Raw genomic sequence first — 15,109 nt, forward strand, 5'->3', positions numbered from 1 at the left:
AAACCTGTACCTTGAGGTGCGACTGTATATTCACTGGTTAGCTATCAATTCATTGGTTCACTCGTTTGTTAGAAAGAATAGGCGGAAATTTCATAAATGTTTCCGTCGCAAGTTCTCACCTCTGCGTAGATTCTCTTGTCGCTCTGCACCTTGGCGTTGGGGTCCAGAGGCGAGCGGTAATCCGGGGAGGTGTACAGCTGCATCAACAGAGGCATCTGATCAGGCGGCACCGTGGTGGAGGACAGGGTGGGTTCTGCTACTGTGGTTGTCACTGCCAGAGACAGAATGACATTTGTTTGTTTTGTGCCAACTTGCTACCAAGCTCTAAGACGCTTTTCCCAGCGGGTCTTTGTGTCATCTGGTCGATGGTGTGAAAGTGAGTGACAGGAAGAAAAGCAAGAAGAAAACTTTGACAGCCCTAATGTTTATACATTTGCATTGCGCTTATAGGTCGTAAGTCAGCAGCCAAGAGGAGCTTTTGTAACCTGCAACCTGTTTTGAAAAGGTTTATTATAACTTCTGTACCAAATATTATATTGCAAGACTAGTGTTTAATCAAGGATCGATTCTTAATCGAATCATCACCCCAAGAATTGGTATGAATCGAATTGTGAGGTACCCAAAGATTTCCACCTCTAGTAAATACTAAATGATACAGATATGGATCATATAATTTTAATAGTGTAGGGCTGCAGCTATCGATTATCTTAGTGAATAATTAGTTTGTCCGATTAATCAAGTTTTTAAATAAAACACTTTATGGCCTCAATGCATATTTTAGGGGCAATAGTTGAAATAAACAAAAATGTTTACTACTTGCCATAACCTCATACTTGGGGGGGGGGGGTTTGGTGGTAGCGGGGGGTGTATACTGTAGCGTCCCGGAAAAGTTAGTGCTGCAAGGAGTTCTGGGTATTTGTTCTATTGTGTTTATGTTGTGTTACGGTGCGGATGTTCCCCCGAAATGTGTTTGTCATTCTTGTTTGGTGTGGGTTCACAATGTGGCGCATAGTTGTAACAGTGTTAAAAAAAAATTATACGGCTACCCTCATTGTGACCCGTATGGCTGTTGATCAAATATGCCTTGCATTAGCTTGTGTGTGTGTGTAAAAGCCGCATATATTATGTGACTGGCCCGGTATGCTGTTTGTATGGAGGAAAAGCGAACGTGACGACAGGTTGTTGAAGACGTTAAAGGCAGTGCCTTTAAGGCACGCCCCCAATATTATCGTCCGGGTGGAAATCGGGAGAAATTCGGGAGAATGATCGCCCTGGGAGATTTTCGGGAGGGACACTGAAATTCGGGAGTCTCCCGGGAAAATCGGGAGGGTTGGCAAGTATGCATAACCTTCATTCATTTTTCCTAATAAATGCGATCATCAACATTGAAATTGCACTTTTAACATCCATCCATTTTCTACCGTTTGTCCCTTTCGGGGTCAAGGGGGGCGCTGGAGCCTATCTCAGCTGCATTCGGGCGGAAAGCGGGGGACACCCTGGACAAGTCGCCACCTCATTGCAGGGCCCACTTTTAACATGTGAGCACTAATTTTTTTTAAAAGGCCGTCATTCACGCTTTATTGCAGCAAACGTGCAAAAACTATGTCCGCATATTTAGAGTTCCAGGCACACCATGCAGTCCAGATTTGATCAGGTTTTATTAATTAAACTTATTAAACAATTAATCGAAGTAACAGAATATAAATAAAAAGCTGTTTTCTCATCAACTTGATCAATTTAATCGATTAATTGTAGCCGCATTATGTAATAATGGTGCATTATGTAATAATGTATATGTAATGTAATAACACTGCATTTGGTAAAATTATTGAACACATTTTGTCACTTGTTACATATTGTAAGTTGTTACAAAATGCGGGTGCTGCCCCTTTTTCAAATAAAAAGTAACAATTTGGTATATTAAACCGTAGAAATTGACTAGTTAGTTGGAAAAAATGACAAGCTCGAGACAGACGTTACATTAATGATGTATTACTGACATGAAAATGACTGGTGCACTTAAATGTTGGAAGACATACTACTCATTCATATTTTGCAATATGTACCAAGTTATTACAAAATACGACATATTATTACAAAATGTGGCATTATTACACAATGAGGTAAAAATGTATTACATTATTCACTGTTATAATATAATGCAATGTTACAAGCCCTAATACAGTATATATATATATTACAATAATATATTACAGACCTCCATCTGAATGCATATCTGTAATCTTTCCACAAATTGGTCTTAACTTCAACATTATATGTTACATATATAGATTATAGTTTGTAAAATAATTTAAATATAATATATAACCATTTGTGTCAACATTTTACACAAATTATTGTATGTATATATATATATATATATATATATATATATATATATATATATATATATATATATATATATATATATATATATATATATATATATATATATATATACATATATATACTGTATATATATATATATATATGCACATTATTGTACATATATATATATATATATATGTATATATATATATATATATATATATATATATATATATATTATATATATATATATATATAAGGATGATACTCGAAACCGGTTTTCCCGGTTGTTCGATAAGAAAAGAACCGAGTCCTCGGACTCGAATCCCTTTTTGAGAACCGGTACCCGTTATCGAGACCACTATAGTAAAGAAAAAGAGTTGGTTCTTTATTCGAACCCCTCGGAACGAATCCCGTCTCGACCAGAAATGCTCCGTGGGACATCACAAGAAATCAGTCATGTAGCTCAGTCATTAGGCGCAGATAGCGAAAGCAGGAAAAAAATGGACGGGAAAAAGTGCTCCAAGGTGTAATAAAGTTCAAAACAAAAGGTATAATCCAATGAATAACTTTACTGGGAGATTTGAGCAGGGTACAAACACATGAAGAACACTTCTACGACCCACCGGAAACATAGCAACCAGGCTAGCAGCGCACCTCCTTTACGGCAGCTGTCGCAACGTTCTTATAGCAACCGCAGCACATACATATATGGCATGATCTCCCTTTTTCAACTTTTGGTTTTCTTTCCTTGTAAACAAAACAAAATCACACTGTATATGTGTTGTCTGTCTAATTATAAATAATGCAGACGAGGCGTGTTGGCTGAGTTCTTGACGTTTACTTTCACGGGTGACGACATGCAACAACACTTTTCGGGGCTACCGCGCATGCTCGTCACTCCCGTTGCATGATGGGTAGTGTAGTTGTTATATTCCCTAGCTCATAACATCTTTCCCCCTATAAAGAAATAATGTTAACTCAATAAAGTGTATTTCTTTTTTTAGCTTTAACTTTTCATTTTTTAGCATTGTAACCACATTTGCAAACAACTTTTCTCTTCATAGAATTTTCTTTCAATAAAGAAATAAAGTGCAAAAATGTCAAAGCATCATAACAAACAGTTATGTCAAATAGCAGCAGAAGTGCACTTTTTGGAGAACTGTATTATTTTCAGTTTTGTGCCCAAGGGACTGATTTTATTTAACACTAGTATTATTTATACACCTATAGTGATCACAGAGACAGGTTGTTTTTGTGTTACCTTATATATTTGTTTTTCTGAAAAATCCCACTTAATATACTTTGGGTAACAACAGTCAATATTTATTTTTTTTATTTTTTTAGGGGGGCAACAGTCAATATTTATTTATTTTTTAGATTAAATTGTTTTCTTATATAATAAAAGTGAGCTTTTGTTAAACCAAATATTGTGTGTTTTTTTCCATATACAACAACCTATCTGGACTTGCTAAGAGAATCGATAAGGAATCGGTTCGATAAGAGGATTCGATAATAGACTCGAACTCGATAATTTCTTATCAAACATCATCCCTATATATATATATATATATATATATATATATATATATATATATATATACATACAATAATTTATGTTAAATTTTGACATATATATACAGTATATATATATATATATATGTGTGTGTGTAATATGATTGTCATTTGATATTTAACAATAACAATATACGGTATATTATTCAGTATTGTGTTATGTATAACATTCTGTGTATCTGTGACATGTATCACATTATCCAGTATATAGTGAATTTCTGTAATTTTTCCACAAAAGGGTCTTATTTTAAATATTGAATGATACATAGTATAGAGTTTGTAGTTTAATTCAAACGTAATATGTAACAATATATATACATTTTTCCGCATTTCACGATGGACCCACGTTAGTGCCGCATTTTATAATAACAAATGATATGTATATTTGTGTCCATCCATCCAACCATTTTTTCCGCTTATCCGAGATCGGGTCACAGGAGCAGCAGCCTAAGCAGATAAGCCCAGACTTTCTGCTACCCAGCTACTTCATCCAGCTCTTCCCGGGATCCCGAGATGTATGCATATATATATATATATATATATATATATATATATATATATATATATATATATATATATATATATATATATATATATATATATATATATATATATATATATATATATATATATATATATATATATATATATATATATATATTCCACAAATTATTGGTAATCTAAATATTATATAGTGCATATATAAGTTATATAATTTATATATATATATATATATATATATATATATATATATATATATATATATATATATATATATATATATATATATATATATATATAAATAAAAGTAATACAATTACATATACATATATATATATATATATATATATATACACACACACACATGTATATGAATATGTATATATACACATACATATATACAGATACACATTATATAAATACATATACATATATGTAAGTAAAAAAAATTCCACAAATCATTCTCAATTTAAATAACATGTGCAGCTAAAATGTAATATAAAATTCAATTGAACAAACATAACATACTTTTCTCTATATTGTATTATAGACCTTTGTCATTTGTCATCCTCAGACTTTCCTGTCTAATCATTGCCTTCAGCAGCTTTTTGCTCATGAATTCTCTCAACTCCACCATGAGCTTTACAGATGCCACGTCTGTTTGCTAAGGTAAAGACACATTATGTTGTGAGTCACAGCTAGCTACAACGTTACAATGATTCATTGAAGCAGGGCAGAAATATAATATATAACATCTTCTCACCTGTGGAGCTTTCCTGACCAAGAACCAGTAACAATGTCGACTCTTCCGATCGGATTTCGGTGTAGCTGGTGAACGTGGCCACTTTGAAATGATCCAAAGCCTTCCTCTGCACGTCCTCAGCTTTGTCACTGCTCATCGTGATTTTGGGCGGGATTCTGTGGGCTAAGGCGGGCAGCAGGATCTCGTTGTTACTCTGCGAAGGCAAGCGGGAGAAGAAATAAATTAGCAGTGACTCTTGGACTCTCGTGTCGAGCGTGTTGAATAATGCAATGTGCCTACACAAAACTGGGTGTGCTGTAGATTGAGGAACGTCCACGTGGTGCCCTGTGGACCCCGCAGGAACACGCTGGTCTTCTGTCTGTCCACGCGAACCGAGACGTTGCTGCGAGACGGGAAATCAAATATTAAAGATATTTATACTTTAGGAGGAGCAAAGCGGCGTGTAAGTTTGCGGTCTACCGCATGTCAGCGTCTCCTGGGATGTTTATGATATGAAGATCGGGGTCGTCTGCACTTTGCTGCGGAGAACAGGACTTGAATGTGGACTCTGCTTCAATCTTCATGAACTGCTTTTCTGAGGGATCTTCAATTTGGAGTATGCATTCTTCAGAGCCTGCTTTTGTTCCTGCACAAACACACAAATAGAAAAATCACACTACACAGAACAAAAACAAACCCAATGCTCAGTGTTGACTGTCTCACCCCGATTGTATTCATTATTTTGGTTGCTGCATTTTTGGGTAATCAAAAGTGAGCACCATTATCTCGACAAAGGCAGGATTTTTGGACGCAGCTCTTGTATTGGATTGCTGTGAGCATTCAAAAAGCAGGCATGCAAAACCTGACAGTGTGCACATTAAACAGCTTTTAACAGCCTGGAGGAGGAGGTGAGTGTCAGCCACTACAAAGACTCCGATATCGCTTAATGCTGCTTTAACATTCAGTCAGACTGTCTAGGAAGTGCGGCATCAAGAATTTAAAAGCAGCTCGCTGCCCAGAGCTGCTTATTATGTATTTCCTGTTGCGAGCATGGCGCTGAATTTTTAAACCCTGCTCTCTGGAGGAGATTGTACATATTTTCTACGGCGCCAGCCTTATCCAGAATACATCTGGCTGAGACCAACAGTACATGTGTTCGTCCTAACACCCACGCACAGGTCAAGGAACAGAGCATGCTGGAATCATCTCCAAATCCTTGCGGAATATGACTCAATACGACTCTGTAGCCGAGAGGCTCGTCCAAATTATTTAGCTTATGTTTCGCTGGGTTGTCCTTAAAGGGGAATTGCACTTTTTTAGAATTTTACCTATCATTCAAAATCCCTATGTAAAACAAGAACACATATGTCTTCCCTTTTTTATGCATTCAAATGTGTAATAAACAGAAAGTATAAGGTGGCTAACAATGCAGCTAACAGGAGAAATCTATTGCGGCCATAACACTGTTTTAAAAAAACATCCAAAAACCGCCAACAATACTCAGATTACATGTCGTGACCTGAATATTAACGATATTGTTATTAAAAGTGCTAATGCAGATGAGCTACTTTTAGCAGCGCAATATGATCACAGAGAAGTAACTATCGTATGCGGTTATTGACATACAGAGCCGATGAGTTGCTGCATCGCCTCTGAGTTGGTAAAAGTTAATTCTATATCAGTGATTCTCAAACTAGTGGTACGTCAAAGAATATTTCAATTAAATATTCAAACACAGTGTTACTGTTCAAACTGTGTGCAATGTTACAGTGGCCAAAAATATTAAATATATTTGTTAAATAAAACCTCTGCCTTGCTTTTAATGGCCTACTACGCTATTGTATTTTAATGCTGGTCATTATGGTGGTACTTGGGGTTCCAAGGGTGTTTTCTGAGGTGGTACTGGGTGAAAAAAGTTGGAGAACCAATGTTCTGGATTATACATCATGCCTCACAATTGTATAGTAGAATGTTGTAGTTCTAAACCAAAAGATTGGTCAACTTTGACGTTCAACTTATACCCGTAGATGGCAAAAAAGGCACGAAAAGACACTTGATTGCGGCCACCTTTTAAAAAAAATAAATAAATAAATATATATATATATATATATATATATATATATATATATATACACACACATATACACACACACACATATATATATATATATATATATATATATATATATATATATATATATATATATATATATATATATATATATATATATATATATATATATATATATATATATATATATATATATATATATATATATATATATACATAAAATATATTAACTTTTTTTTTGTCAAAGGTCTATGTTGAAGTTGCTTTGCAACATTGGACACTGCAAATGTGTCATGACCAATAAAAAGAGGGAGTTGATTTTTTTAAATAAAATACATACAATATAATATCATAAAATAAGAAATAATTAATTAAAATGTGACCTAATGTATTGTTGCTTTTCAGTGTATTTAAGTGTCATGAAAAAAGGGCATTAATTAAATAAATAAATAAATAAACTCGCAAACGTGTCACGACCAATACAAAGAGGTAGGTTGTTTTTATTTTAAATAAAATAACACTGATATAATTGAATTAAAGTAACAAATACTTATATTTAAAGGGTGAAATAATGTATTTGGTACTTTTCATTGTATCACAATGTCAAACAAGGCCATTAAATGAAAAAAAAACATTAAATAATTAAAGATGCCAGTAAATTTCCAAAACAAACCATCAAATAAATAAAAATGACATTCAATAGCTATTAATGTCATTATTAATTAAAAAAAAGTACAGTAAATGTATCAAATAAATGGATCATTTATTATGAATCTATTATGAAATAGAAAATTAACAAATAGTGTTAATATAATTATTTCTGATTATATTTTACAACTGAATTAATACATGGGTAGTAAACTCAGTCATTCGTTCATAGTAAATTACTGAAATAGTACAAATAAATTATTATGCATTTTAAAATAATTGTTTACACGGCACTCAGGTTCAAATTTGATATGTTAACATAGCTTTTTATATTTTATACAATAGAAAAAGTAAATAAAGTGTTTTCTACTTTGTTGTTTGTTAGCGTGATGTGTTCAATGTGGTGTGGTTTTTGCAGACTCACACTGTAATATTTTGACATGGAAAAAAGCAAGCAGAGCAACGCTGTCAGCTATCATCTGCACATAACTCATAAACCAGGACATAAACACAGACGAACTCTGAAATACAGGATACAAAAGCGAGCGCTACAACTCCAGCATCCCTGACATTCAATCCAGAGGCATGTCAGAGCTCTCCTCTCGCTCAAGGCGCCTTAAGGAGGATTTGTTGGGAAATAAGTGTGTTCACACCCGGGTGTACTGCTGCTGGCGCGAGCATGCCAGTTCAGCCTCCATTCAGCCTGTTGCATGCGTCACTTCACTGCGGATGGTAACACTCGAAGTACAGTTCTATTGATCCTCACCTTCTGTTGCCTTTGAGAGCATCAATTTAGGATTGGCGACGGTGGTGAAGGAAGTCACACCTCCGAACTTCTTGGTCGCCCACTTGACCAGCTCCTCGTCCTCGCTTGGGAAGTCGACAGTGTGGACATTGCTGAGATTTCTGTTGGTGTGCAGCACAACTGTGGAGGTGTTACTTCTCTGTAAAAACAAAAACAAAATGAATCTAATTAATTTAATTGAAAAATATCTTCTTTGAAATCATATTCAACTTTATATATTAAAACAAAAATGGGAGAAGGAAGGAGGGATAACTATATCTGAGGAAGAATGGACAATAATGATAAATAAATGGGTTGTACTTGTATAGCGCTTTTCTACCTTCAAGGTACTCAAAGTGCTTTGACAGTATTTCCACATTTACCCATTCACACACTGATGGCGGGAGCTGCCATGCAAGGCGCTAACCAGCAGCCATCAGAGGCAAAGGGTGAAGTGTCTTGCCCAAGGACACAACGGACGTGACTAGGAAGGTAGAAGGTGGGAATTGAACCCCAGTAACCAGCAACACACCGATTGCTGGCACAGCTACTCTACCAACTTCGCCACGCCGTCCCTTTTAATAATAATATGGAAATATCAATGGCCTTGTACCAGCTCACCCAAGTGGAGGGAGTTTGGCTGGAAAAATTTGATCAGATTTTTTTTTACACCTTTTAAGAAGTCTCACTATGATAACAACTCCATTGCCTGCTGGAGAAATTGTGGGAATTCAAATGCAAATCACTACCATATTTTCTGGGACTGCTCCACCATAAAGGACTATTGGAAAGAGATACACCAAGCTCTACAGGATATTTTCAAATGTGAAATACCCCTCGAAAGTAAAACTTTGTTTTTTGGACATGTACCTCAGGATTGGCTGAAGAAAGATAAACACTTAATGAATATCCTACTGGTGGCTTGTAAAAAGACCATTACTGGGAAATGGATATCCCAGGAGAGCCCCACTTTGAAGCAATGGATGGACATATATAAAATGGAGAAGGTAACTGCCTTTATTAATTATAAATTGGAGACATTTACTTTATACTGGGAAGATTGAGTCAACTATGTCACGCCCCAAAAACCTGACTTTAATTTTCGAATTAGTGATTGTACTGCTAAAGAAAAAGAAAAAAAAAAGAAAAAAAGGGATTACTCCCTATATGTGTATATGTATGTATGTATATATATGTAGATATATATTTATATATATATATATTTATATATATATATATATATATATATATATATATATATATATATATATATATATATATATATATATATATATATATATATATATATATATATATATATATATCTGTTTATATTTAATTTTGCTTCTGATTATTATTATTATTAATGTATTATTTGTTATTTTATTTTATTGTATTTTTTATTATTATTATTTTTCTGTTTATTTAATCGATGAATTTGTAGAAATTCCTTTGTTTTTTTTTGTTGTTTCTTTCTTTTTTTGGGGGGGGGGAGTGGTGGGTGGTATGGGTGGGATATAAACAAAAATATTTTGACATTTAGGGCAGACAATAGATATATGATTTATGTGAATATGATGTAATGGATAGGAATGTCTGATGCTGGATGTCAATAAAAATAAAATGGCAAAAAAAATAAGAAATGGATGTGGGGCGATATAGCTCGGTTGGTAGAGTGGCCGTGCCAGCAACTTGAGGGTTTCAGGTTCGATCCCTGCTTCCGCCATCCTAGTCACTTCCGTTGTGTCCTTGGGCAAGACACTTTACCCACCTGCTCCCAGTGCTACCCACACTGGTTATAAAATGTAACTTAGATATTGGGTTTCACAATGTAAAAGCTCTTTGAGTCTCTAGAGAAAAGCGCTATATGAATATAATTCACTTCACACTTCACTTCATTTAATCTTCCGCTTGTATGGACTGGTCGCCAGCTAATCACAGGACACATAGACAAACAACCTTTTACACTCACATATTAAAAACATCAATGTTGGTTAAAAATTGTTTATAAAAAAAAGTCCACTTCTATGCAAAAGGTCATTTTTAATTATGTTAGCCTTTCCATGTGTATACGACCAGGGCCATCGAATAGGGGGAAAATGTGATGACAGCCCACAGTAGCTGAAGAGAGGGTCCCAAAATTCATTGCAACTGCCCTGTATACGACCACACCGTTACAGTATGTAAAAACAAACACTCCAGGCTTTTCTACACATCTTTAAAAAAAGCATAGGCCTATCCGTCAGTCAGCTATGACGCAGAAGCTATAAGTTTATCATTAGTTTTTTCTTCAGCCTATCTATGCTCACTATTATGTCCCAAAAAAAATATTTCACTTCAAGTATTATACCGATATTGGAGCTTTGAGTATTGTCCGATACCAATTATCATTATGTAGTGCGGTATGTTGGAAAATGTTTGATCCAGAGAAATTGCTCAGAGAACAATGGTATGTATGAAAAACACTAACCTTATGAGTCATGACTAGGCCTGGGTCGATATTCGATAAGTAAATTAATTGAACGATAAATAAAAATGAACTCGATAACTTTGCCAGCCTCGATAATCACCATGTGCATGTGTTGTTACGGGCTGCAAGAGAGGTAACTCTTTCAGTCTTTGCATCGGTTTTAGCAGCTGCGGGCGTTTGTAATACACGCACATAAACTGTAATAATAATAACCGCTGTAAAAACGCCCGACGGTTAGTATTACCGTATTAAATTAAAATGATCGAAAAACTGTGATTGATAACTGTCATGATCCGTTGCCCAGATCAGGTGTTATTTTAGTTTGACTCCCTTAGTTCTGTTTTGAGCACCCTTGGGTTTGTGTTTTAGTTGCCATGGGTGCAGATTAGTTTCACCTGCCTCTGATTAGTGTTCGGGACGCTCACCTGCTGCCGAGCACTAATCAAAGAGCTACCGTATTTTTCGGACTATAAGTCGCAGTTTTTTTCATAGTTTGGCCGGGGGTGCGACTTATACTCAGGAGCGACTTATGTGTGAAATTATTAACACATTACCGTAAAATATCAAATAATATTATTTAGGTCATTCACGTAAGAGACTAGATGTATAAGATTTCATCGGATTTAGCGATTAGGAGTGACAGATTGTTTGGTAAACGTATAGCATGTTCTATATGTTATAGTTATTTGAATGACGTTTACCATAATATGTTACGTTAACATACCAGGCACATTCTCAGTTGGTTATTTATGCGTCATATAACGTACACTTATTCAGCCTGTTGTTCACTATTCTTTATTTATTTTAAATTGCCTTTCAAATGTCTATTCTTGGTGTTGGGTTTTATCAAATAAATGTCCCCAAAAAATGCGACTTATACTCCAGTGCGACTTATATATGTTTTTTTCCTTCTTTATTATGCATTTTCGGCAGGTGCGACTTATACTCCAGTGCGACTTATACTCCGAAAAATACGGTACTTATTCCCGTCGTTCGCTACACTCAGTCCGGCTGTCTTGTTTGCTCTACGCAACAAGTTACGTTTGTATACCTTGCTTCTTGTTCATATTCTCGTTTATCTTTTGCTAAGCTTTAGCTTTGCTTCCCGTGCTATCTGCACATTTTTCCTGTTGTTTGTACCCTGACTGATTTATGCACAATAAATCACTGTCTTGCCTGTACTTTGCCTCAGTAGTTCCGTCTGCATCCTGGGAGAACGATCTGCGCAGTAACATGCAACCCCGGTGTGACAATAACCACACCTTGATAAAATATGACCCAACGAGCGCTAGCTTGCTAGCTAGCTTAAAGGGGAACTGTATTTTTTTGGAATTTTGCCTATTATTCACAATCTTTATGTAAGACAAGAACACACTTTTTCTTTTTTTATGCATTTTAAATATTAAATAAATGTGATCAAAAGTCCGCTTAAAATAGAGCCTATGGGAGTCGCTCCATTAAACACTTCCATTAAGGTTTTATATACATGCTGTAAGTATATATGTAATGTAGTAATGTAGATGTAATAAAGTATTTTGATCATTTTTAAGCATACGCAGCGCATTAATTTAAAAAAACGCATCACCATTTTTTTTATCTTTTTCCTTCAACAACCCATTTGATTATTACTCACTGCAGACTTCATGAGAGCCAACAAACATTAAAAATATCACTTACTGTACAATGTTTGCTGTCATTAGGATGTCGACTGATACAATCGTGTTATATTCCTGTTTAAAAGAAGAATACTCGCGATGAAAAAATGGGGAAGGAACCTAGTGTCTTTTTGTGTCTTTCTTGCCATTTCCGGGTCTAAACTGGCTGTCACAATACGTCCTCATCCTTCTACTATACAGGTAAAAGGCATTATTCATGATCTGGAATAAACTTTCACCAGCATCAAGGCGAGGAAGCAGCTTACTAGGCAATGATATCAACATAAGCACACAAGCTTGTGATCGCGGCGCTGCTATAAATAGTTTGTCTACGTTAGCGCTTATAATAACAATATCACAAATACTTGGTTTATATTCAACTCACGAAATAAAGATAACTATTGTTGGGGGTTTTAGGATGGTTATTTATTAGGTTTTATGGGCCCAATGGAGGACCTTCCATTGGCTACAATGTAAACAAACACTTAGTTACGTTTATTTACTGTCATGATCCGTGGTCCGGATCATGTTTTGTGTTTTCTCTTTGTTTTGGACTCCTTTAGTTCCTGTTTGTGCACCTCCTGAGTTTAGTCACCATGGTTACTTATGTTTTCACCTGCCTCTGTTGTTCGGGACACTCACCTGTTTGTAATCAAGAGACACTATTTAAACCTGCCTTTGCTGATCACTCGTCCTGGCTTCTTTGTTTTGCTTCACACTGCTGTTACGAAAGTTTTTTGCTTGCCTCCTAGTCATGCTAAGTCTAGCTTCAAGTGCTATCGGCACCTTGTTCCGTCGGTTGCTTTCTGTTTTGTACCTCTTTGATTCTTTTGTCAAGATTAAATCGTGTTCCTACCTGAAAGTCCTGTCCGGAGTCGTCCGTTTGCATCCCGGGAAAACGAACTGCGCAGTAAGCCACAACCAAACCGTGACATTTACGAGTTGGAATGCATTAAAAAAAATACTTCTGTCCTCATGTCTTTCATAATGATTGTGAACGATAGGCACACTTCCAAAAAAAAGTGCAGTTCTCCTTTAAATGCTATTGTGAAAACAGAGGACATTAACATATTTCCCCTTTTAAAAAAAGCCATACTTTAATCAAAACATGTCTGAACACATTGCTGTCTAAACAAATATAACACGGTATTCACATTTAACATAAAGGCTGTGCTGTCTTAGCACAAAGGGATTTATATTACCGCCATAGTGTTAAGTTGAAACAGACGAGAGGTGTGTTCAACAGGAAGAATGACGTCACATAAAGCAGAAGTTAAACAAAGAGATCACCTAATTTGCATTAAAAAAAAAGAAGGTCCAAAACGTCTCATACCAAGATGGTGCCGCGGATGGCCGCCATGGTACTGTGCTCTCTTGTAGTTGCTGCAATTGTCTTTGTTTTTTGCATTGAAAAAAGAGAGCACAGTCTACCAAGTCAATCAAGTGTCGGTGCTGTCTAGAGCTCGGCAGAGTAACCGTGTAATACTCTTCCATATCAGTAGGTGGCAGCCGGTAGCTAATTGCTTTGTAAATGTCGGAAACAGCAGGAGGCAGTGTGCAGGTAAAAATGTGTCTAATGCTTAAATTAAAAATAAACAAAAGGTGAGTGCCCCTAAGAAAAGGCATTGAAGCTTAGGGAAGGCTATGCAGAACAAAACTAAAACTGAACTTGCTACAAAGTAAACAAAAACAGAATGCTGGACGACAGCAAAGACTTACTGTGGAGCAAAGACAGCGTCCACAAAGTACATCCGAACATGACATGACAATCAACAATGTCCCCACAAAGAAGAATAAAAACAACTGAAATATTCTTGATTGCTAAAACAAAGTAGATGGGGAAATATCACTCAAAGGAAGACATGAAAGTGCTACAGAAAAAGCCACCCAAATAGGAGCTCAAGACAAGAACTAAAACACTACACACAGGAAAACAGCAAAATACTCAAAATAAGTCACGGCGTGATGTGACAGGTCGTGACAGTACACCTACTTTGAGACAAGAGCTATATTGATGCATGGTTGGTTATGGTTTAAAGTCATATCCAACAATTGCAACGACAACTTTTTACTGTCATCTGATTTAATGATTTCTGCTGGTGGTGTGCCTCTGGATTTTTTCAACGAAAAAAATACACCTTGGCTCAAAAAAGGTTGAAAAACACTGCTCTAAGGCATGATTGTAATGGATTTATCGGGTGTTATGTCAATTCCTACAAACAAGATGTCTAACTAAAGGCATGATTTGCTGGTTGATTTTCCAAAACAATAGAAATAATCCTAGACATTACTCAGAAGAAACACAAACGGTGTCAGCATTGTTGCTATTTATATT

The 15,109-nt window shown here is 35.6% G+C and overlaps 1 protein-coding gene across 1 annotated transcript in view; it reads right to left on the bottom strand.

Moving 5' to 3' along the window:
* Positions 1-15,109, bottom strand: part of eng (endoglin) — a 108,949-nt gene that overhangs the window by 15,143 nt on the left and 78,697 nt on the right. The window contains exons 5-9 of the mRNA XM_062031043.1: positions 8,632-8,809; positions 5,627-5,792; positions 5,447-5,549; positions 5,168-5,360; positions 120-271 (exon numbers count right to left, since the gene is read on the bottom strand). Coding sequence (XP_061887027.1) covers positions 120-271; positions 5,168-5,360; positions 5,447-5,549; positions 5,627-5,792; positions 8,632-8,809 — 792 coding nt within the window. The remainder of the gene's footprint in view (positions 1-119; positions 272-5,167; positions 5,361-5,446; positions 5,550-5,626; positions 5,793-8,631; positions 8,810-15,109) is intronic.

Source organism: Entelurus aequoreus, linkage group LG21 (assembly GCF_033978785.1).
Source record: "Entelurus aequoreus isolate RoL-2023_Sb linkage group LG21, RoL_Eaeq_v1.1, whole genome shotgun sequence".
Classification (NCBI taxonomy): Eukaryota; Metazoa; Chordata; class Actinopteri; order Syngnathiformes; family Syngnathidae; genus Entelurus; species Entelurus aequoreus.